Source organism: Mercenaria mercenaria, chromosome 6 (genome assembly GCF_021730395.1).
Source record: "Mercenaria mercenaria strain notata chromosome 6, MADL_Memer_1, whole genome shotgun sequence".
NCBI classification, from domain to species: domain Eukaryota; kingdom Metazoa; phylum Mollusca; class Bivalvia; order Venerida; family Veneridae; genus Mercenaria; species Mercenaria mercenaria.
Genome location: NC_069366.1, coordinates 54,927,531 through 54,953,119, shown reverse-complemented (window position 1 = coordinate 54,953,119; position 25,589 = coordinate 54,927,531). Strand labels below are relative to the sequence as shown.

At 33.7% G+C, this 25,589-nt stretch overlaps 1 protein-coding gene across 1 annotated transcript in view; it reads right to left on the bottom strand.

Annotated features, from left to right (window-relative positions):
• Window positions 1-718: 718 nt before the first annotated feature.
• Window positions 719-25,589, bottom strand: part of LOC123548842 (transmembrane protein 64-like) — a 56,494-nt gene continuing 31,623 nt past the window's right edge. Inside the window, exon 4 of the mRNA XM_045336422.2 lies at window positions 719-13,356. Coding sequence (XP_045192357.1) covers window positions 13,147-13,356 — 210 coding nt within the window. The 3' untranslated portion in view covers window positions 719-13,146. The remainder of the gene's footprint in view (window positions 13,357-25,589) is intronic.

Sequence of the window (25,589 nt, the reverse complement as noted above, 5' to 3'; positions counted from 1 at the left end):
TTCTATGTGAAAAAAGGCATACTTTATAGAATGTATATGCCAGAGTTATGGCCCTTTAGTTACGATGTTGGCGATGGTGTGGAAAAGTTGCTTTAAATTTGAAATCCATATCTTAGCAACAGAAAATGCCTGAAATTCCAAATTAAAAGGGGGGCATAATTCATGAAATATTGTAAGAGTTAAGGTTTGTCGCATTATGATGAAAGTATTTATGAGGAAACACCATTGCAAGTGTAAAGCCGATCTCACATCCCAAAGGTTTACCATGGTTCCCTTGTTGAACGTCTCGTGATTTTGACAAACCTCTAATTGATGAGATTAGTATGAAGTTAATCCACTGAAGTTATACAGGAGATATCAAAACTTTAACCAGCAACCTTGATGCAGATTCTGACTCAATGGTCTCAATATATTTTGTAAAATCGAGGTAACAATACGTGTGAATAGTTATAGCATTACAGTAGTATAAGACAGAATGCAGAAATGAATGGGCATACACTGTAACTTTAACTCTGATCTTGCAAATAATACATGTTGCAGTAAACGTATCTCGAGGGTTCAACGCAATAAGGGCGTATCTACATATAGTTATTATATGTAGATACGCCCTTATTGCGTTGAACCCTCGATCTGTGACTATCAGGAATATAACTGTGAGACAGGCTGATGGACAGACTCAGCGAGATTAGATGCACTTCATAGATAACACAAATCTTAAAAAAGTATGGTAAGTTTTATTTCATTTCGCTTGACAGCACATAAATATTCTTTCATACATATGCTATAAATAATGATTATACTATGATTTTTCAAAGAATCATATTCCAATACACATATACATGTCTACAAAAATTACAGTAAGTTTTATTTCATTTTGCTTAACAGCACATAAATATAACTATTTCATACAAATGCTATAAATAATGATTATATTATGATTTTCCAAGACTTGTATTCCAATACACATACATATGACTCGTGAGAGCAATTATCTTAAATATGTATACATAATAAATAGACTTTTTCCAATACAAATAAATATGACTCAAATAGATGAAATACATTCAAATATGATTCAAAGACTGTTTCTGGTACACTTAATGTGACTCTTACACCTGCTGAAATACTCTCAAACACAATTTGAGAAACAGTATCTTGTACAAAGGCTGATGCAAACAAATGTTTTAAGTTTGGACACAAGTCTAAGTATGCAGACTTGCCACTGGTCATTTTCAAAATTATACTCCCTAAACAGCCATTTAGAAGCTGGAGTTCAAAGACTGGTCTTCAAATCTGATTTTATTACACATCAACCATAGTTACTCATTTTTGGATAATAATAATATAATGGATGCAGTTGTCTTATCCCACACATAACTCACAGATGATTCACTACATTGCACCTTTTAGCAACCTGTAGCAGTACCAAAACCTGTACATGTTATACAGAGGTAGAAATTAGTACCATAAACTACAATAATTGTTTATTTAGACACAAAAGCAAAGAAAATAACATTGGCCCTGCACCACACATCTGAGTACACTGACCTCTGAATGCAGTGAAATTAAATCATTTGGACAAAAACATTTAGCAGTCCAAACATATATGCTACAGACCATGTTTAAGAATTTGCTATGCATATCATAAATGAACAATGGCTAATACAGTACACACCACACTGATACTTTGTCTCACCAGAGCAAAACAGCTGATGTTAAAAATTTTGTGTAATAATTAAGTGACGATCAAAGGACATGATTCAATGCAAGAAAAGCTTTCTGTCCAAATTTTTATATACAAAAAAAAGAAAGTAGGATTTCTGTTTGAATAGGCTGCCATTATAAGTTTAAAAGCAAATTATTTATTCAATGATTCAATTTAAAATACAACATTTAATTAAATTTTTTGAAAACACTGTTTTCAAACAAAGTTTTTAATCTAAAACAGTTTTTTTATGAATTGGCTGACAAATCGTCATTCACACTTAGAATTACTTGAATGAAAATCAGTTGTAAGGGCATCAAGTTTACTTATATCCATTTTGAATTCATGTATGTTTAACTCAAGTGTGCAAACTTCTTTAAGTGCTACCTTGTTGAAACTCTGTGGATATATTCTGTTACCAAGAAGAAAGTTCTACTGGCACTTTCCCCCAATTTTCTCACTTTTTTCTGGTTGGTAAGATAATTGCTTTTGGTAAAAAAATTGCTTTTACATATTGTCCCAAACTATAGAAACAGAAACATATCTAAGAATTTTTCTGTCCCAAATGTTAGGTATGAGAAAAATAATTATTTTTGCAGATTTTAATAGTGTCCCAATACTAAGGGAGTCCCAACACTGAAGAGAAAATACCAGTATATATTAGTTTAACAATGTTCTACTTATGCACACATAAACAAATACTTTAAAAAACCTCTACACCTGGTGAAATACATGTATGGTATAAAATATGCTGTGATAAAATCGTAACCATCTATCTATCCAAAAATGTGAAACAGTGTCTACTGTTAGAGCATAACTAAAGTATTATTCTCTATATTAGTATTCTAGAACTAAATTTTTACTAAATAAAATGAACACTGCATCAGAAAACAAATAAGGGTAAAATATTATCATAACTATCATTTCAACATGACAACAGAAAGACTGAAATTTCATACTTGTACTGGTATAGTATGTAGAATTTCACTCTATATTTCAATATCTAAATTCAGAACATTACAATTTTCACACATATTAGTCACACACATTCAAAATGCGTGTGAAAAACACTAAACTTGAAGTTTAAAACATGCAATTTTACATGAAGCAAGTGATTAAGTTACATTTTTGGCCATTTTCAGTAGATACATGTACACTACATAAATATATAGTAGTTAATAAAACAAATGTCTACTAAAACATTAAAATCTCTTCTTGAAATAAAATAAAACAATGCTGGAAACAAGATAAGACCATGCAAGTCTGACTTATTAACCCTTAGCCTGCTAAATATCTAAAAATGGACTGGTCCATCATTCAATCTGGGCCGTACCATTTATTATTCAAAGTGGTGTTCACTGAAAATTTACTGACTGAATGCGAACAGTGCAGACCATCTTTGTCTGTACTGGTCCCAAAGGCAGAATCACTTGCCGCCAGCAGGTTAAAGGGTAAACAGCCTTCAAAGACAATAATGGCTTATTCAAATTATGTAATTTCTTGGAAAATAGAAACACACTAACAATACTGATCTTGCTTTAAAACTATCTATAAACTGGCATAAACATTAAAATACATTAATACAAATTCTACACAAGAACACACTAAAAACAAACAAGAGCTGTCACTATTGGCGACATATGCCCCCGAAGCATGCCCAAGAATGCTACAGTTGTCTGCGCAAAAAAAACACATCATTTAGTGACCTTGACCTTGACCCAAGAGACCCGGGTCATAAGAGTGACAAACCTTCTCAATATGGTTAACATTTGTGTCAAGTTATTTTCAAATCCATTGATAAATGGCAGAGTTACTGACCAGACAAGAAACACTTCTAAGTGTGACCTTGACCTTGGAGCTAGGGGTCTGGGTCTTGTGCATGACATGTCATCTCAATATAGGGAACATTTATGCCATGTAATTTTAAAATCCCTTCATCAATGGCAGAGTTATGGACTGGACAAGAAACAGACCATGTTAACCTTTAACCTCCAAGTGTGACCTTGACCTTGGAGGTAGGGGTCTGGGTCTTGGGCATGACACGTCGTCTCATTATGGTAAACATTTATGCCAAGTTATTTTAAAATCCCTTCAATGATGGCAGAGTTATGGACTGGACACGAAACAGACCCTGTTAACCTTTGACCTCTGTGACCTTCACCATGGAGCTAGGGGTCTGGGTCTTTCGCATGACACGTTCTCATTATGATGAACATTTATGCCAAGTTATTTCAAGATCACTTTATGGATGGCAGAGTTACAGGCTGGACAAGAATTTACACACACACACAACCACACAGACAGACTGTGAGATTTTAATATGCCCACCTTCGGAGGCATAAAAGTTAACATACATCACTATATATCATCACTAGGTCTTGGTTCCTGATTTTATCTACTGTGTTATTTTGCTGGTCTCTGAATGTTTCAATTTTATAGTTATGATAAGGCAATACAAACTGTTGTAATGTCACCCTAACTCAGACCTAAGAAAATCTTGAAAACCAACACATTCAACATACTCAGTACAAGAAACCAGTCATACTTTGCTGAATCACTGGATGAATGTACATAAAATTTAAACATGCTAGCACCACAAATGTACTTTGTGGCAAATTTCAAACATAATAAATAGGGTAGAGTTAAAATGTTACAATGTAAAGATCCGATGAATGTGAAACAAAATTTACACAAATACCATCCTTTTGTTTGTTCTAGTAAACAACATAAAGTAGCATACAAAAGCATAACATTCCAATCAAAGTCATTCTCCATAAAACACTATCTTCATCAATAATTTATGAGAACAAGAAGCTGCGTTCAATAAACGCTTGATGCCCCCGGTGGCATCCTTGCCGATACAAAGCAACCAAAGTCTAAAACGAGGTCAAGGTCAAACTGAGGTCAGGTGATATTTGAAGATGAGGAATGGTCACAGGTTACATCTGCATTAGTATCAAGTCATTCTAGTAAGGGGTATTGATGCTAGACAAAACGGTCCCATTTGGTTAACCTCATACGGACGGACGGACAGACGAACAGGACAATCACTATATGCCTCCCACACCATAGATGCCGGGGGCATAAAAATAAATAAAACGATTATGAATAATGAGAAATGAACAACCAATCCTTGAAACAGACACAGCAACAAATTTGTATTCCAGTGAAACTTCTTACACAAGAATAATGTGTGGACTTCGAAAACTTTGCCAATAAAGGTCAGTTTTCCTGGAAAATTGATGAATTTATAGGTTAATGCCTCTGGAATGTTCATACAAGATATATGAAATAATGACAAATAATACAGATTTCATAAACAACAGTATTAATAATAAAGCATTTAACTCTCAGTGTTTTCCTCGACAAAGTATTTAAAGGCATTCTTACAACCTACTGAAATCCTTCTGTAGGAATTTAACATGCTTTCTTCATAATAATTTGCATGCCAATTTCAAGGTTTGACAACTACAAACGTTTCTAAGGACTATCATTCCTTCTGTATAAACAATGATACAATATGCCAAATGAGCAATTCATTATCTCCGACTGTGTTCGAATGATATAGTCTTGATTACTGGCTGGCAAGATATTCAGTAATTTTTTTTTACATGACAACAGAAATTTTACATTTTCACTGCTATTTTTTTTCCTTATTAACCCAGTAAACAGACCCGTCATATAGCAGAAAATATAGACCAGAAATTTATATATTTACTCATGTAATACCGCTTATCAAAATTATGGTGCCATTTATTTACCTGGAATTCAAGTCTGCTTGGCTGTAAAAGGTGGGATCTTTGCATGCTTTCTACTATGCTGTTTGAAAAATGTAGGTTGTACTAATGCCTTTAAACACAAGTCACAGCTCTAAGGGATATAACCAACATTACTTCTTAATCTTGAGGACTTTATAAGAAAAAATATTTAAGCACATTTTAAAGTTTTGTATCACTTTAAACAAGTTTAAAAGAAAATAAGAACTTTAAACTTGTAACAAATAAAAAATAAGATTATATGTACATGTATATTAAAAGTAGTAAAAATACAAAAATTTGGGAAAAAAAATCAACATTCTTAAGAATATAAACAACTTGAACTTGAAAAAACTTGGAATTCTCCAACCTTGACCTCAGCAATGAAAAACAAACTTAAATATTTCTTTAAATTCATAGAGTTAGGGCAGTTTTCCATTCTGTTTTGAATCTATTTCAGTTAAATAACAGCAAAACAGTTGGTTGAAATAACCTGTGTTTGTGGACCATTACTGCTTTTTTCTCTTCCAATAACTTACAACTTCCTCAACTGCGACAGGGGTGAAGAACATGTAGTCTTCAGTTTGTTTGTTTGTTTTGGGTTTAACACTGTTTTCAACAGTATTTCAGTCATGTAACGGCGGGCATTTAACCTAACCAGTGTTCCTTGATTTTGTACCAGTTCTCCGCAAGTAACTGCCAACTTCCCCACACGAATCAGAGGTGGAGAGCTAATGATTTCAAACATAATGTCATTTATCAAATAGTCACAGAGAACATACGCCCTGCCCGAGGATCGAACCCATGACCCTGTGATCTGTAGACCAACGCTCTACCTACTGAGCTAAGCGGGTGGGCTTGTCGTCTTCTGTGAGCAAACACCTTGCACGTGTATCAAACTTCTCTATTCATAGTCTCCTGCTGTACATACTGATCAAGGCGCTCTCTGTAGTTTTATACCATAAATCACATATTGTCGTGAGGCTAAAGTTCAATATTTTTAAATTCTGATTAGTTTGCAAGGTAGAATATCCACTATATATGGCCAACTTGTGTAAAGAACATGGCTAATTAAAACTTGAAGTAGTAACAACAACTTAGACAGTATCTTATTTACAGAATAAAGTCAGTTAGAAAATAAAGTAAACAAAATATTCCTCTCAAAATTTCTGATTTTACTGTACTTGGAAGAGAAGCAGAGAAGATGCCTATATTGATTTGATCTTAGATATGATATCATGACATTTACCCTACTTAAAGAATACATTATGCCCATATTTTGTTGAATTTTCATACTAACGGATATAGTTTAAAATCTACAAAATCCTTGTGAAATGTATTTAATTTGGAGAGATCAACTAACTTTTTTTTTGGAAAAAAAAATCCAGTTTCTTCTTGGCATTACACATTCATACTGTGTTAACTTATATGTTTGTAGTATTTTAAACCTAAAATACAATTACACTGTTTAAACACACAAACATGTAAATGCTATATTTACATAGAAACCCTTTAGTAATTGTTGGTATTTTCAAATATGAAATTTGGGCATAATATATCTTTAAGGTACAATTCATCACCTCAAAAAAGAGGTCAATTTGAAAAGCAATTAGTTCAAAACACCTATGACCTGAATACCATAAATACTAATCATTCAGGACAACATGTCAGGTCAATATGAACTACTTTATTACGGTATAAAGGAGTGAACCAATAACAAGAAAAAATACTGCTATTTTTTACTGACACATCATTGCCTGAGAGCTATACGAATTATCAGATAATAAATGTGTTTATATCAAAAAGCTAACATGACATGTTTTCCTAAATGATTAGTACAAAAGACTAGAAGCTTGTAAACAAATCTATTATGAAACTCAGACATGCATAGCCTTTTATACATCCATCCTCATCAAAATTCTAAAATTCTAGTACTGGAATGTAAAATGTTTCTGTTACAAGTGCTAGACTGTACTTTATGCTACTTTCAAAAATTCCATTAAAAATTTATCAATATGGTAGATTCAGTATCATAATTTTCTTTAAAAATCTACTAAATCAATACGCCATCAGACATGTAAATTTTTTCTGCAATGCTAACATTAAATTTGTGACATTAAACATTGATAAATACAGATTTTGGTATACAAATTCTATTCTCACTAAAATTAAGATGTTACAAAAATGATGAAAGTATTAAAATGGCAAGCATTATAAGAATACTCAGCCCTTACAAATATTCTAGTATTCTACTTACATATATGAGCCATGCCACGGGAAAACCAACATAGTAGGTATGCGACCAGCATGGATCCAGACCAGCCTGCGCATCCGCGCAGTCTGGTCAGGATCCATGCTGTTCGCTAACAGTTTCTTCAATTCCAATAGGCTTTAAAAGCGAACAGCATGGAGCCTGACCAGACTGCGCAGGCTGGTCTGGATCCATGCTGGTCGCAAACCCACTATGTTGATTTTCTCATGGCGCAGCTCATATGTTCAATTTATCCCAACAAAATATACTTATTTCAAACAAAACCAATTTTTTTTTGTTGCATCTTTCACACCTTATTTAATATATGGTACATTCTTTCTCAGAAATAAAATATAAAGCACCATCGAACAAACACTGTAAAATTATCATAGAATAGGAATGGAGCAATTTTCCCCCCAAGTTATAAAGCTAGAACTACTGTTACTACTCCCCTAAAAGAGAGATCGTTTTAAAGACGAGACCCCAAATTCAAAGAACACTGTAAAATTACTGGTGGTGATGAAAAACACATGAAATACTATTCAAACGAAATGCGAGTTCATTTGAAAAAAATAACAAGGTTCATAGTTTTATATAAAACATTGTTTTTTTTAAAAGACAGCATTATAAAAGTTAGCAAATTTGCTCAAGAAATATAAAACATACGAAAAAAAATGAAGAATTTTTTTCATATGATTTTTACCCATGGTTTATAAAAAATGGAACTGAATAAAAGACATGCACTAACACAAAAATCTGAATATTTCTTTAGTTATATTGACAAAGGAAAGAAGCTTTAAAGAAAGTCAAGATATAAATGTTATAATTCATCTTCTATATTTCTTCAATCAATAAAAATATCGCTTTAAAATTACTCTTTAAACAGCATAACAGTCATTCAAATCTTGTTCATACATTATAAATCATCAGTTTCAACAGGAAAACCAACACGAAACATCACGAGTCAGACACAATACAGACAGGATTTCACAGAGTATTTATCACAGTTGGTAGAGTATGTTCAAATGTACGATTCAAAATTCATGCATGCTGTCTCATATACATAAATGTGTTCTAAAATATGTAACATTAATGTATGCTAAAATATATATAAATAATGATTCATTTACATAGTGAAGTCACTATAACGAAATAAACATCAGTAATTAGGTCTTTAAAGCCAAGTTATAAGCTGTTATTTCAATGTGTGCAGAAGCAGAGCATACAAATTGTGTTAAACTACTGTAGGCCAAACCAAATTGATCAAATATTCTACTTTTTTATTCTGTTTTTTTTTCTCAGATTAGTACTGTGAAACCACTTTCTTTAGAGGGTAAATAAATGTGCTTTTGCCCAAAACAGCAAATTCATTGGGATATGAATTTAGGGATTTCCATTTAATCAAGATAAAAAGAAAGGAATTTTCTTGTTCATTATCTAATTTTCTGGAATGATGCAACCAGTAAATCCACTAAAATTAGTCCCCCACAAAAATTAGGGTTAACAGTAGTTAGGGAATTATCATCTCTTGTGAAAACCTGACTAAAATCCTGTGATTCTTATATGAATAAGTTGTTTTTATTCATTTCCTCCCTTCCTGCTTAACTTTGCTTTCATATACTGTACAATCTGTTAACTTAATTGTACACATTAAGTTTCTAGATTTTTGGCCAAAAACAGCTATTTCATTCGTACAGATAGTCATAGATTTCAAATTTAGCTTTAAAAATTTAACTTACTTTAATTTCTTTTTGATTTGATTCTGTGAACTCTTCCTTGAAATAAATGAAAACTTCACTCACCCTCAAAGATTAATCTGTAATAAGATTCACAATAAACAAAAGTACTCTTTCTGTCTTCTGTTTTTGTTTTGTTTTTATAAGATTTATCCCCTTAATTAAGTACATACATTAATACATAATATTATGTCAAACTTCAATCCAAATAATATAATTTCATGTATTATTTTGTTTCTTTCGAATAAGAATGGCAGACAAGTTCTTATTTTTACAAAAATCTGTAGAACAACTGATCAACTTAGTATGGCATATAATACCATTCCCATGAGGTGAATACTGAGTATTTCATAACACCGCATCTTTTCTTTCTTAAGCTGACAAACCTACAACCAAAATAACAGGTAAGGAAAACAATTATATCATTATTATCCTACATTTTAACTTGTTTTCTAAATGAAATGAAGTCGCAGTCTAATGAATATGCAAATTACTGTAGACTGGATATTTTTCACATCACTTCTATTTTGTTACATGTATTTCATAGTGCTACATTCATATTGTTAAAACTGCACTTTGAAGCTCGTTATACAGTTTCAGATAATGCTGCTGAATACAACAATTTTCTGGCACTGCAGATATATGTGACTGACAACAAGAGCTGTCCAGAAGACCAGAAGCTCAACTATTCAACAGCTTCTAAGTTGGACAAGGGCCTTAACTTGGCAAGATATATGTAACTGAGTTATTCAACTATAATTTATAAAAAAAAATAAAATTTCATTATGGCAACAGTAACAACTTGAAAGCAGAACAAAAATTTCTATGCTGAAAAAGGGCAATACTTTGAATTAAATACAGCTAAGAGTTACCTGACTTGGTTATTTCAGAAGGTCTGATGACTAGAAAGCATTGTGTGAAGTTCGACTCCAATACATTTAGTCGTTACAGAGATACAGCTTGCAAAGTTGGTTGCATCAAATACTTTAATTGATTTTTCTTAGTTGAAAAAGGCCATAATTTCAATGAAATTCAAGAAAGAGTTATCTAACTTGGTTACAACAGTACTTTTGATGACTAGGAAGCATTGTGTAAAGTTTCAATCATATACATGCAATGATTACCGAGACATGAACTAGAACCCAAAACTTTAGCCAAGGTGTGATGCTGATGCCCAGGTGAGTTGAACAGCTCTCATTATTCTTCGAAAAGTTGAGCTAATGAAAGCATTGTACATAATAATCAAAATACAATAAATTGGGGAGTTTTGTGTCACTTACATTTTGTCACTTGAGATACCTCAATATTTATACTGTTAAGAATATGCACTTTGCAAAAAGAAAACCAATGCATATATTATCCATTCTATAGTAAACGACAGTAAAATGAAAAATTTGCATTTCAAGTATGTCAGCATGAATACTTGGCCTTAAGCTTCATCAAATAATCAATTTTATTGCTGACTTCCGTTCACAATGTATAACTTTCAACATAAAAAAATTAATGCAAACAATCTGTCACTATCATTTCAATTACAAATGCAGTAAATAATATTAAAATGAAAACATTAATGACAGAAGTTGATGCAAAACTAAGAAATTATTAAATTTTTTATTTTGGCCAAAAACGGCTATTTTACATGGGGAAATAAATAATTATGGATTTCAAATTTTGAATATAAAACGAATGGGCTCATTTAACATGTCAATTCTTTACTAAAGTACAACTGTTTCAACTTTTCAGTTCAACTAATGACAGACTGAAGTAGGTAATGCAATGTCACTTAAACAAAATAAAAATCTTCACCATTTGTGTTTTGGCCATCTACAATAATTCTTTTTTTTTTTAACTTTTCCTTTGACAATATTTGCTTCACTACACATCTCTTCAACTGTTTAATTCTCTAACTGTGGCATTTCTATGGAAATCAATTTAATTCTGATATTTCTTGCAGGCAAAATATCAAATTTCATTTGGCATTATTGCCAAATGAGCAAAATATTGAGACAAATTTTCTATTACCAAGGGAAACGTGCTGACAAAGCATCATTTACTTCAAACTTATACAAACATTCCTCTCTAAATATGGACATTTTATGGATAAGGACTACTTTAAATCAATATTAAAGCCAGTGAATGTGTCTGAGTGCTCCACAAACAAATTTATAAAATTGAGATAATGTACCAAATGCTCATGCAGTTAGGTTGGGGTTTTTTTTGCACATATTCTTACAAAAATTAAATTTTCTGTGGGCCTAATTTTAACAAAAGTATGTTTCCCATGGACCTAATCCTTCCAAGATTATGTTTTTCATGGACCTAATCTTACTAAGATTAAACTGTCAGTGGATCTAATCCTTCCAAGATTATATTTTCCACAGACCTGATCTTACCAATTGCCATGGACCTTATTCTTCCAAAATTACGGTTGTTCTCAACGGACCTAATCTTACCAAAGACATGTTTAGTGGATGTAATCTTATAAATACTATGTTTTCCATGAAGTTGATCCTTCCAAGATTATTTTTCCGCAGACCTAATCTTAACAAGATTATGTTTTCCATAGATCTAGTCTTACTAAAGACATGTTTTAGTTGATGTAATCTTACAAATATTATGTTTTCTGTGGACCTTATCCTTCCAAGATTATGTTTTCTGTGGACCTTATCCTTCCTAGATTATGTTTTATGTGGACCTTATCCTTCCTAGATTATGTTTTCTGTGGACCTTATCCTTCCAAGATTATATTAACCCAGTATTAGAGTATTTCTCAATTACAAAAAAAATATGAAACTGAACACTAGAATTGATCTAGAATTGATCATTTTGGTGGGAATGAAGATGATATATAAACTGACCACTTTCACTGCTTAATTTTGTAAACTAAGCACTCTAAATTCTGCTTTCAACCACACATACATTATGTAACCTCCGTTACTTTTCTAGGTTACCATACATGATTGTCTCAGCTAAAGTGATGGGCAGGCAATAAAGTTATGTTCTACATCTACTGGAACACAATATGCTATTGCAGATTTGTACGCATGACTAACATTCTATAATTCAAATTTCTAAACTTTGACACAATGCAGGTGAAAGCGCAAATTATGCACTGACTCTGCAAAAAATTGCCCTCAGTTCAGGGCTAGCTACAGGAGCTGTAATTTAATAGCTTCATGTTACCTAAACCTGGTTTGAAAAAATGAACTTCAAAAACTGAAATTAACTTAACAACATGGACTGTATAAATACACCAGTTAACTGATTCCAGTTCAAACACTACTTCAATTATAGATCATGATTCTGCAAAACTTTTCATGCAGTGACGTTGCATATTCATTATGCACTGTCACTCCAATTCAAATTTAATATCATATTCTATGATTTTGATTGAATTTTCATAGCTAGCTACTTTGTTCATTAGCTCAAATTTATAAAAATACATTTGGGGTTTCTTGCTGTTTGCAGATTCTGGGCTGGAACGATTCTTCTTACAATTTCAAAGAAAGACAAAAATAAGTTCACCCTCCCCACCCCTGAACAAGAAAGAAGTCCAGATAAAAATAGTAAATCTCACAAAGCTAAAAACATTTGACTTAACATCTTAAAATCAAAACATCCAAAATGAAACAAAATTTTGACACTTGTGAAAATTCACTGAAAAGTAAACTAACTTAAAACTGACGGAAAAATGCAATGTTAATTTCCGCTTTTCTTTCTACTTCTATCATTATGGACAAATCCATTTGTTTTACAAATCTCGGTTTTATACTTTTGAGCATCTTCATGTACAACAACCTCTGGAACAGGTGATTGTCTCGAGGGATCGTCTGTATCCTCGACTGTTTTCTTGAGCTCTACGCGAGCTTTACGCACCACAAAATACATCAAAGCTATAGTAAAAAGAATCTGAAAATAGAGAATATAGCGTTTAAGATAATTTTGAAATCTTATAAACTTAAAAATACCTACAAAGGAATTAAAATAATCTATATGTTGCAAATTAGAAGTGTTGGCAGAATCAAAATGCTACCTTAGATTTCCGAACATTCAATGACTTGTGCAGTTGTAAAATCTAAGAAATGTATTTCCCAACTGGTTTCACAATACAGATAATAATACCAGTTCTTTCTGTATGAATCAATAAGTAACAATCTCCGTTTCAATGCAGTTGTAATAAACAGCTTGTTTAAAGTTGTATAAGATTGCATAAAACCATGAAAAACTTAAAATTGTATGATAAATTGTAACAGACTCTTTTCAAAAAGCTTCAAAAACTCCATAAAGAATGTCAAAAATACAAATGAATTTCCCATCAATTTTGTCATTTTTCTATAAAATAAATTTCCCTGTCAATCATAAGGCTCCAATATTAACATGCTCTATCAATATTTTCCCTTAAATTTTTATCATAAGTTACAAATAAAGCTGCTTTAGACGCTCTCATTCTGGCTCTTCCCTCAGAGGGAAGTGTTTGTGGGAGCTGGAGGTGGGGGTGGGGAGAAGGGGGCAGGCATGGAAGGCTTCAAATGTTCAGCTTGATGACTATAAAATCTAAGATCTCAAATACAACAACAGTTAAATTACTGTTTAGACCATGGCATTGTAAATACATACATATGCTTTTTTAACATAACTTTTTAATAAACTACTGAACAGCTGCTCATTTCCTACTGTAAAACTGTTATCATTGGACAACTGATTCATCAACTTTATTAATCGCTTCATGTAAATTTGTAATGAATTCAGATGACTTACAGGACCTGCTCTCAATTCCGGGAAAAATTAACACTATTACTTGAAATATTATCAGACAATCTGCCATATTGTAAATTTCAATATAAATGTATCAGTGAAAAGATCTGACGTATATAATAGTGCCTATTTAACAGAAAATTTCATAATTTAATGGAAAATTAATATTCTATAATTTATGGCACAGTTCACATTATAGTCTACCTTGAAAAGTGTCATGCAAATTCAACCCATATCAAATTGACTTTCTAATTCCTTTTTTTTTTTTGTTGGGTTTGCATTATTTCATCATGAGCGGGCACCTGGGTAGAACCACTGACCTTCCATAAGCCAGCTGGATGACTTCCTCACATGAAGAATTCAATGCCCTGAGTGAGGCTCGAACCTACATCGGTGAGGGGCAAGTGATTTGAAGTCAGTGGCCTCAACCACTCAGACTCTGAGTGGTCTAGAATTGCACCACAAACTGAAAGTGGATAACTTCTGTTGATGTAAAAGTTGTCACAATACATATACATTTATATGATACTGTAACAGAGGAAGCATACAGGACAGGCTGTTGATTTTTCCCACCTACAAAGGGCAGTGACTCCAGTTTCAACTTAAGCACAGTTTTGAGGCAGGGAACTTTCAATCAATAAAAACCAGACATTTGACTTTATCACCTGACACAGCAATGATTGAAAACTACTTTGCCATATTGGCCAATCCTTGTATCACTATATGTGAATACCAGAAATACTGTATGTATCTGTTTTCAAGTGATTTATATGAAAATGTATTATACTGTTATTAAAGCATTTTCGATTGGGCCTAAAAATATTGTTTGTTTAGGGTAAACCAACCCTACCTTGCTCAAACCATCTACCCTAGAGCTTATAGCAAAATTTTCAAAAGTTTACAAAAATGGAGTTTTTAAGACACTGATATTAAACTTTAAATTTGTACAGGTCACCTTAAAGAAACTATTAAATGTTTTACTATTTATTCATTTCTTTTTTTTTTATAGTAACCTCATCTTCATGATAGTTGGTTTTAGCTCAAATGGCAAAATGGTTATTTCATGGGGAAATGAATTTGTGGCTTACAACTTAATGAGAGTGGCAGATTGTCACAAAATACGCCGTCATCGAACTTGGCCTAATTCAAGGGCCATAATCCAAGAGTGCCTGGGGCGATTTGACTGATTATTGAACTTGGCCGAAATATTATGCCCACAAACATTGTCACCAAGTTTGGTGAAGATCGAATGAAAACTGTTTGACCTAGAGAGCGGACAAGGCTAAATTAGCAGATTTCGAGTAATTCAAGGGCCATAATCCAAGAGTGCCTGGGGTGATTTAGCTGGTCATCGAACTTGGCTGAGATATTATGCCCACAAACATTATCTGCAAGTTTGTGGAAGATCGGATGAAAACTGTTCGACTTAAGAGAGCGGACAAGGCTAAATTTGTAGTTTTTCGAGTAATTCAAGGGCCATAATCCAAGAGTGCCTTGGGCCATTTGGCTGGTTATCGAATTTGGCCGAGATATTATGCCTACAAACATTGTCACTAAGTTTGGTGAAGATCGGATGAAAACTGTTTGACTTAGAGAGCGGACAAGGCTAAATTAGCAGTTTTTCGAGTAATTCAAGGGTCATAATCCAAGAGTGCCTGGGGCGATTTGGCTTGTTATCAAATTTGGTCGAGATATTATGCCCACAAACATTGTCACCAAGTTTGGTGAAGATTGGATGAAAACTGTTCGACTTAAGAGAACAGACATGCTTTGGGACGCTGCCCGCCCGCCACAGGTGTTCACATAATATGCCCCGCTCTTTCAAAGATGGGCGTATGAAAAATTCAATTTTCACTTTTCAAAGTTCTATATACTTCATCTAGATCTACTTTGCCTAATACTTGACACAACAATTAAAAGTTCAAGTAGAAAAATATATATCTTCATGTTAATATCTTTTAATACTTTATTAAAATATCCTGTAATAAAACTTTAATCTTAGTTCCTTCGTCATCTTAAAATAACAATGTTAAATATATAATAGTAACTACAGTACGCATGTTAACCTTGTGTTATCCGATGACATGTACATTTTTGTACTTGTATATTAGAGAAAGTTCAGGACAAACACCAAGGACAGAAATGGAAGATTGTGTTTTCAATAATTAAGCACCAATTTTCTGCCCAAGTTGTAAATAAACTCCGATTAACCTCTTGAAGTCTGGACAAATCAATCCGTAACAAACATACTGTATCTGTCTATAATTGGAAAAAGTTCTAGAAGTCAGTAAATTAACTCTTAATGATATCTTTGTTGGACAGGAATTGATCTTAACCAGCTAAAGCTATCTAAACCAGTTACTTTATAATGAGTTTTCCATTCTTGTAATCTTTACTATTTAGTCTCATGAGGGGCAACATTGTTTATGAAAATAATCCCAGGTCTGTTGACAAAAAAACAAAAACAAGAGGACCATGATGGCCCTGAATCGCTCACCTATCCCCACATGACCCAGTGTTGAACTGAGTATGACGTCGTTATTTCTATTATTTGACATAGTGACCTAGTTTTTGAGCACATGTGACCTAGATATCATCAAGATAAAAAATTCTGACCAATTTTCATGAAGATCCATTAAAAATATGGCCTCTAGAGAGGTCACAAGGTTTTTCTATTATTTGACCTAATGACCTAGTTTTTGAAGGCACGTGACCCACTTTTAAATTTGATCTAGATATCATCAAGGTGAACATTCTCACCAATTTTCATGAAGATCTCGTGAAAAATATGGCCTCTAGAGAGGTCACAAGGTTTTTCTATTTTTCGACCTACTGACCTAGTTTTTGACCGCACATGACCCAGTTACGAACCTGACCTAGATATCATCAAGATGAACATTCTCACCAATTTTCATGAGATCCATTGAGAAATATGGCCTTTAGAGAGGTCACAAGGTTTTTCTATTTTTAGACCTACTGACCTAGTTTTTGACCCCACGTGACCCAGTTTCGAACCTGACCTAGATATCATCAAGGTGAACATTCTGACCAATATTCATGAAGATCTCATGAAAAATATGGCCTCTAGAGAGGTCACAAGGTTTTTCTATTTTTAGATCTACTGACCTAGTTTTTAACCCCACGTGACCCAGTTTCGAATTTGATCTAGATATCATCAAGGTAAACATTCTGACCAATTTTCATGAAGATCCATTGAAAAATATGGCCTCTAGAGAGGTCACAAGGTTTTTCTATTTTTAGACCTACTGACCTAGTTTTTGATCCCACATGACCCAGTTTCGAACTTGACCTAGATATCATCAAGGTGAACATTCTGACCAATATTCATGAAGATCTCATGAAAAATATGGCCTCTAGAGAGGTCACAAGGTTTTTCTATTTTTAGATCTACTGACCTAGTTTTTACCCCCACGTGACCCAGTTTCGAACTTGACCTGGATATCATCAAGCTGAACATTCTGACCAATTTTCATGAAGATCCATTGAGAAATATGGCCTCTAGAGAGGTCACAAGGTTTTTCTATTTTTAGACCTAATGACCTAGTTTTTGACCCCACGTGACCCAGTTTCGAACATGACCTAGATATCATCAAGGTGAACATTCTGATCAATATTCATGAAGATCTCATTAAAAATATGGCCTCTAGAGAGGTCACAAGGTTTTTCTATTTTTAGACCTACTGACCTAGTTTTTGACCCCACGTGACCCAGTTTAGAACTTGACCTAGATATCATCAAAGTGAACATTCTGACCAATATTCATGAAGATCTCATGAAAAATATGGCCTCTAGAGAGGTCACAAGGTTTTTCTATTTTTAGACCTACTGATCTAGTTTTTGACCCCATGTGACCCAGTTTCGAACTTGACCTAGATATCATCAAGGTGAACATTCTGACCAATTTTCATGAAGATCTTGTGAAATATATGGCCTCTAGAGAGGTCACAAGGTTTTTCTATTTTTAGACCTACTGACCTAGTTTTTGATGGCACCTGACCCAGTTTCGAACTTGACCTAGATATCATCAAGGTGAACATTCTGACCAACTTTCATGAAGATCCCATGAAAAATGTGACCTCTAGAGTGGTCACAAGCAAAAGTTTACGGACGCACGCACGCACGCACGGACGACGGACGCCGCGCGATCACAAAAGCTAACCTTGTCACTTTGTGACAGGTGAGCTAAAAAATCATGTGCCCTGTTTTACAGTAAATTTTCTTACTGCCATATTGTAGAATGGAGTGATTCAAAGTCTGCATGCAGCATTAACCACTTGGCCTAGCTGTTAAACATGCTGTACTTCAAAACTGACTACTAATATAAACTAAAGTTTAACATACTCAGAATTCAATCTAGTAAAAGATCTCTATATTATTCATGTATTAGTTAATATAACTTCATTAACTTTCTGTAGCATGACTTTTCTTTAACATTTCTCTATACTATAATATCACATATTATGACCTGTTGTAATTTATTCAAGCTTTCAACAAAAATTCAGCAACAAGCGAGATCACATTCTCAATAAATCTTTCATCAATTTTTCTTTATTTATTTTTTCTTTTAAAAGAAAATGCTATCATTTGCATTAGATGTGAATTCAGTTGTCTATGAAAAAATACTATCAAACACAGTTATTTATAGTTAAATGAAGAAATAATCCCTGCTGGTATAGAATGCTCCTGAAACTTGACAACACTCAAAAAAGGTAAACACATGAGTGTGAAACTCACCTTACAAAACATAATGACTTGATCCCAATCCCAATCTCTGAGTGGGGGTTTAACCTTTCTAAAATGGACTGGTTGATCATTTAATTTTGACAGAACCACTTATTATTCCAAGGGGTGTTCATTGAACATTTTCTGACTAAACAGCAAACAATGCAGACCATGATCAGCCTGCATCTGCACTGGTCACAAAGGCAAATTCTCTTGCCACCTGCAGATTAAAGGTTCATTTATAAACGTTCAAGTTTAGGCAAAGGTGCTCCAAAATTAGTATTTCAGCCAACTTTATTTTGAACTATAGTGAAGGCCTATGAACTTTTTCATACAAATAAGGTAAATTTTGTTCGAAATTCTGTCCAAAGATCAGTTTTGAAACAGATTTCAATCACTTACATTCCTTTCAGGTTCCCTAACTTTAGGTGAAATACTTTTAGAGATGTGACATAAACTTTTAGGCCCTTTATGCATATTGTTAACCAAGTCAGGGGCCACAACTCTGACTGAGCGAAATCCCAAACAAAACCCCTAGTGCAAAATTTCACATGCTGAATAATTTATGACTATAGAAAAAGTACTTTTTGAGATATGCATGTTGCAAATTCCTAAGGACTAACAGCAGTACCTGTATCTCTACAGAAGTATGGGGAAATTATAAATGTTTCCAGTACCATTTTAAATATGTAACAAAGTATCAAAACAGGCTTAGGCAAATAACAATGTGTTTTTCAGTCCATGATAAAATTTGTGTCTGATAATATCAAATATACAAAATCTTTCCTTTCATCTTGCACATCCATGAACATCAAAAGACAAGCTGTCAGCTTAAGGTTAGTTTTATATTTCATTTGCAAAATTGATTCTGATAATGGAAGAATGTAGCCTAAACAAAATCACTTTCTGACAAATCAAATGTGACCCAGACAGCCGCTGAAGCTAAGTGGTTAAAGTCACTAACTTTGAATCACTTGCCCCTCACTGCTGCGGGTCTAAAACCTCCCTTAAGATGTAGAATTGTTAAATGTAAGGAAGCCATCCATCTGGCTTACGGAAGTTCAGTGGTTCTATACAGGTGTCCACTCATGCCTGAAATAATGCAAGGATGGGTACCCGGGGTCTTATCCTCCACCGCAAAAAAACTGTAAATTTAGTCTCCGGATGACCAGAGTATAACAGTGTCAGTGTGACGTTACACAATAAAAAAAACAAATGTGTGACATAATAAATGATGATAAATAAATAATGAGTGATGAAAATTATTATACACCTCTATGTCTGTTCTTTGTATAGATCTTTCTTAGAAGAGAATTTTTTATTACGGTTTGATGGTATTTGTTTAATCTTTTGAATCAGTTGATGTATAGATGTATTGTCAATATTTGCATGTTAATATATCAATATGAAATTGTCAATAAATGACAACCCTAGTTTTTACCCTCTACAGGCTCAATACATACAAAAACTGCAGACTTAGACTAACTTTATGCAAATTTGATAAATATCCAGCTTTATGTATAAGGTCCAAGGGGTACATAACTGTACAATCTGGCAAAAACACACGCACATGTACACTTCATGGTTATAAGAAAAAAGCAAATTCAGTTAATTTATTTTCCCAAAAAAATAGGTTGTTTTTGTGAATGAGGGGGACTATATTTTGAAAGATATCTAATTTCCAGATATAAATTACACAGATATGTTCAAACTCTAAAACACCTGAACTCAAGACAAGAGGGCCATGATGACCCTATATCGCTCACCTGTTATCATTGCACTTGAGGACAAGAAGGTCCTCAGAAAAAATATCTAAGTCCATAGGACAGGAACAACAAAGGAAAGAAATTTAACCAAAAAGAAAAAAAGATTCTTACAAGGTACAGGTATGTCAAAATACACCTAAAAATTGGAGGTACCATCCATGTTGTACCACAGAAAAGTGATCTCGATTTTTCCCTACGGCCAATAATAAAAAAGTTACTAAAATAAGCTATTTATAGTAACATAAAAGGGAAGTAATTAAAAAAAATTATTGTAAGTGAACAAAAGAAGGATCTGCCAAATAAATCTGTTGACATAAATGAAATTTCAGATCAGTATTTTCATTAGTTATGGAGATATACCCATTTTAATTTGAAATAAAGGGAGGTAATTTGACATAAAATCACTGCATAGTTATCTACTCTGATTGGCTCAGTACAACTAATGACAATAATGAAATTTCAAATAAGTCCTATAAGTACTTACTGATATTAATCCATTCTGACTACAATCAGGGGAGGTAATCTGATATAAAATAATTCTGGATCTCTGGATCTAATTTGTCATGGAATCCAAGATTTATTGTTGTTGAAGATATTTTGGAAGTTTGTATCAAATAAAACCATAAATGATGTCTCTATATGGCTGCAAAAACCAAAATAGCCAATTTTGGACCTTTAAGGGGCCATAACTCTGGAACCCATAATGGGATCTGGCCAGTTCAAGAAATGAATCAAGATCTTGTGGTGATACAAGTTGTGTGCAAGTTTGGTTAAAATCAAATCATAAATGACATTGCTATTGTGCAGACAAGGTCAAACTAGCTAATTTTGGCCCTTTCAGGGGCCGTAACTCGGGAACCCATTATGGGATCTGGCCGGTTCAAGAAAGGAATCGAGATCTTATGGTGATACAAGTTGTGTGCAAGTTTGGTTAAATTCAAATCATAAATGAAATTGCTATTGTGCAGACAAAGTCAAAAAAGCTAATTTTGGCCCTTTCAGGGGCCATAACTCTGAAACCCATAATGGGATCTGGCCAGTTGAAGAAAGGAACCGAGATCTTATGGTGATACAAGTTGTGTGCAAGTTTGGTTAAAATAAAATCATAAATGAAGCTGCTATTGTGCAGACAAGGTCAAAATAGCTGATTTTGGCCCTTTCAGGGGCCATAACTCTGAAACCCATATTGGGATCTGGCCAGTTCAAAAAAGGAATGGAGATCTTATGGTGATACAAGTTGTGTGCAAGTTTGGTTAAAATAAACTCAGAAATGAAGCTGCTATTGTGCAGACAAGGTCAAAATAGCTGGTTTTGGCCCTTTCAGGGGCCATAACTCTGGAACCCATAATGGGATCTGGCCAGTTCAAGAAAGGAACCGAGATCTTATGGTGGGTGATACAAGTTGTGTGCAAGTTTGGTTAAAATAAAATTATAAATGAAACCGCTATCGTGCAGACAAGAAATTGTTGACGGACGCACGCACGGACTGACGACGGACGAAGGGTGATCACAAAAGCTCACCTTGTCACTATGTGACAGGTGAGCTAAAAAAAACAAAGGGAAAAGAAAGAAAACAGAAAAGGCTTGGGAAAGAAATTGAAATGCCGGTTTTTATCAAAATGGTTAGATGAGTTTTCCAATTCTGATAAAAATGTAGATCCTTCCAAAGTAATGATTTATTGCATAAAACATATTATAGTTCAAAGAAGTAAGTACAAGTTAAATTTAGGTCAGAACAAGTACTTTCAGAAAGTACATGTTAAACAAGAGCTGTCTGATGACAGCGCGCTCGACTATTCGAAGAATTGATTGAAGAATGGGGTCAAAATATTTCTACGGATATTCAGACAAAAGAAATAAATAGATTAGACAAACAATGTTCCTGTATTACTATGATTTCGATAAGTCTTGCACTAAATGGCAATATATGAGGCAATTTCAAAGTCCAAAAAGGGCCATAATTCAGTCAAAATAGTTATGTACTCTTGCCTGCAGATGGAAATCATAATAATAAACAAGTGTTCAAATTTTAAAAGCCATATGTCAAATAGTTTTGACAAAACATGGACTTGTATGAAAACAGAACCAATTTCAAAGTCCAAAAAGGGCCATAATTCAGCCAAAATAGATGACAGAGTTATTTTTTCTTTCCTACAGATAGAGACTATTATACTAAACAAGTGATAAAAGTTTCAAAGCCATATGTCAAACACTTTACAAAAAATATAAACTGGTACGAAGAACTTAACCAAGATTTCTAAGTCAAATGGGGCCATAATTCAGCCAACATCCTTGATGGAGTTATGTACTCTTGCCTATAACGATGGCCATGATGATGGTAAACAAGTGTTGAAAGTTTCAAAGCTTTATCTCAAAAGACTTTGTCAAAATGTGGACTGGTACGAAAAACTTAACCAAGGTGTGACGCCGACGCCGACGCCATGGTGAGTAGGATAGCTCTACTTATTCTTCGAATAGTTGAGCTAAAAAATAAACATAATGTCAAGCGGTCGAAATATAGCAAGACCCGCACTTTATTTTTACGAGATTATTGAATTTTCATGGCTAGTTAGACTTGTATTGCCTTCATCAGAAAGATAGTAATTGGACAAAATACATATCAAACTTACTGTACTTAACATGACTGCTTTTAAGCCGATAATCTAGTAGTAAGTCTGACTGTTACCATTCATAGATTAAGGTATATCTCCAAAATGAAACGCAGTGGGTCATTAAGTTTTTCAATAGAATTTATATTATTAAATTGTCTAAGACTGTATTTAACTTGAGATGCTTTTGAGAAAAGCGCATGTCTCCCACAACTGCCTCAATGAAAAATGTCTAGTTTTCTAGATGGTTTAGACAAATGGACCCAATAAGATGGCTTGGACGAGTGGACCCAATCAGTAATTCAAGGGTCATAATTCAAACGTGCCTGGGCGGATTTGGCTAGTTATCTAACTTGGCCAAGGTCTTATGGTCGAAACACATTTTGTTCAAGTTTGGTGAAGATCAGATGAGAAATGTTTGACTTAGAGTGCGGACAAGCTTTGTGACAGGCAGACAAACACACAGACTGGAGTAAATCAATATGTCTCTAACACCACTGTGTGGTGGGAGACATAATTAAAGGTCTCATTTCAAAGAGATGAGGCAGCATCTTAAAAATTCAAGAGGAAATTTTCTATTGCATCCAAGAATTTCAATATATTTCTTCTTATTATTACCTGCCAATAAAACATGTTAACATTTTCTGCATAGAAATTTAGACTTAAGGAAGTTAATCTGTCTGTTTCATCTTTGTATTACCTATTAAAACATAAACTTCTTGGAATAACTTGATGAAAACGAGATACTGTAACATCTGATAACATTTTTTGCAGAAAAAGCTAAGTTGACTATTTCGTATCTATTGTAAAATAACAGAATTTGACATTTTTTCCTTAATTCTATACAAAATAACAACTAAAACCTATTCCGAATTACCAGGGTTTCTTTTACATCCTGTTGTAAATAATGGATACTTTTGCAAAATACCACTTATACGTCTATAAGACTATAATACTTAAATATATTTTTGACAGGCAATAAGTGCTTCAGCATAATTGCCAAAATATCTTTTTAGCAGCAAAGGTTATTAGTAACAGCTCTATACACCACCTGAACAAATACAACTGATGGGACTAATGGGGATAACTAATTGTCAATAATTCTTGTTACACAAGGCCATCATTACTTGGCAAGTTGGCAGTATTTTTCAGAATCTTCTAGTACTATATGGTGACTTATCTCATGTCGTTACACAATCACACCATCATGAAAAGCAATCATTACTTGATAATAGCAATTGTTGTATTGATTCCGCCGCATTGTCTAGGAAACAATATGGCACAAGTAGAGTGCTTAGGTCTGATCACGCAACAATACCCCTTTGGAGATATCATGTCCTGTATCAAAATGCATATATATGATTTATAGCTTAAATTTTGAAGTGTTGTACCTTTTATTCCAAAGTGTGACTTCAAATGCTTCAGTAAAAAAGACTTAAAATACCCTTTAGTTTTCTTCAACATTTAAAGTGTTTGGTTTAACATTGCATTAACACAATTATAACTCATATGGCGATTTTCCAGTTTTGATGGTGCAGGAAGACTCTAGGTGCCCCTTCGTGCATTATTTCATCACAGGCAGGCACCTAAGTAGAAGCACCTTAGTATGTACTTCCGTAAGCCAGCTGGATGGCTTCCTCACATGAAGAATTCAACACCACGAGTGATGCTCGAACCCACATTGGTTAGGACTTAGGAGGAGTGTTGAAGTCAGCAAACTGAACCACTCTGCCATTTAGGTCCATAGTCGTATACAATGTGTGATGTATAAAAACACATTAAATGAACTAACCAATTTCTCCATTCAATTGAGTTCCGCTTAAGCCGGTGCTAGCGGGCGTGAGAGGTGTTGCATATTTCATTACCTCTCATGAACACTCAATCAAACCGAGTCTGCTATTATTCTCTGCTTGGTTGCATTCTTTGCTTCCAAAGGATTTTTTTTACCGATCTTATTACTCATGTTTCAATACGGTCTTTACAATGAGATAATTCAGTCAGTAAGTTTTACCACATAACATTTTATACAAATAATATCTCTAATTATTGGCCTTACAGAAAAAAATGAAGTCAAACAGCTGCAAGCATCAAAGGATATATTGCAGAAATGCTACAGCATGGAACAAATACCAAATGTTTATACGAGACCTCAAATCAGGAACATATGGCATACTGGTTATGTATTGTAATTTCCAACCAAATTTTTGTACTTTTTCTCTCTTTTCCTCAGACTCAGTTGTTTTTATTTTTCATTTCATAACTAATAGTC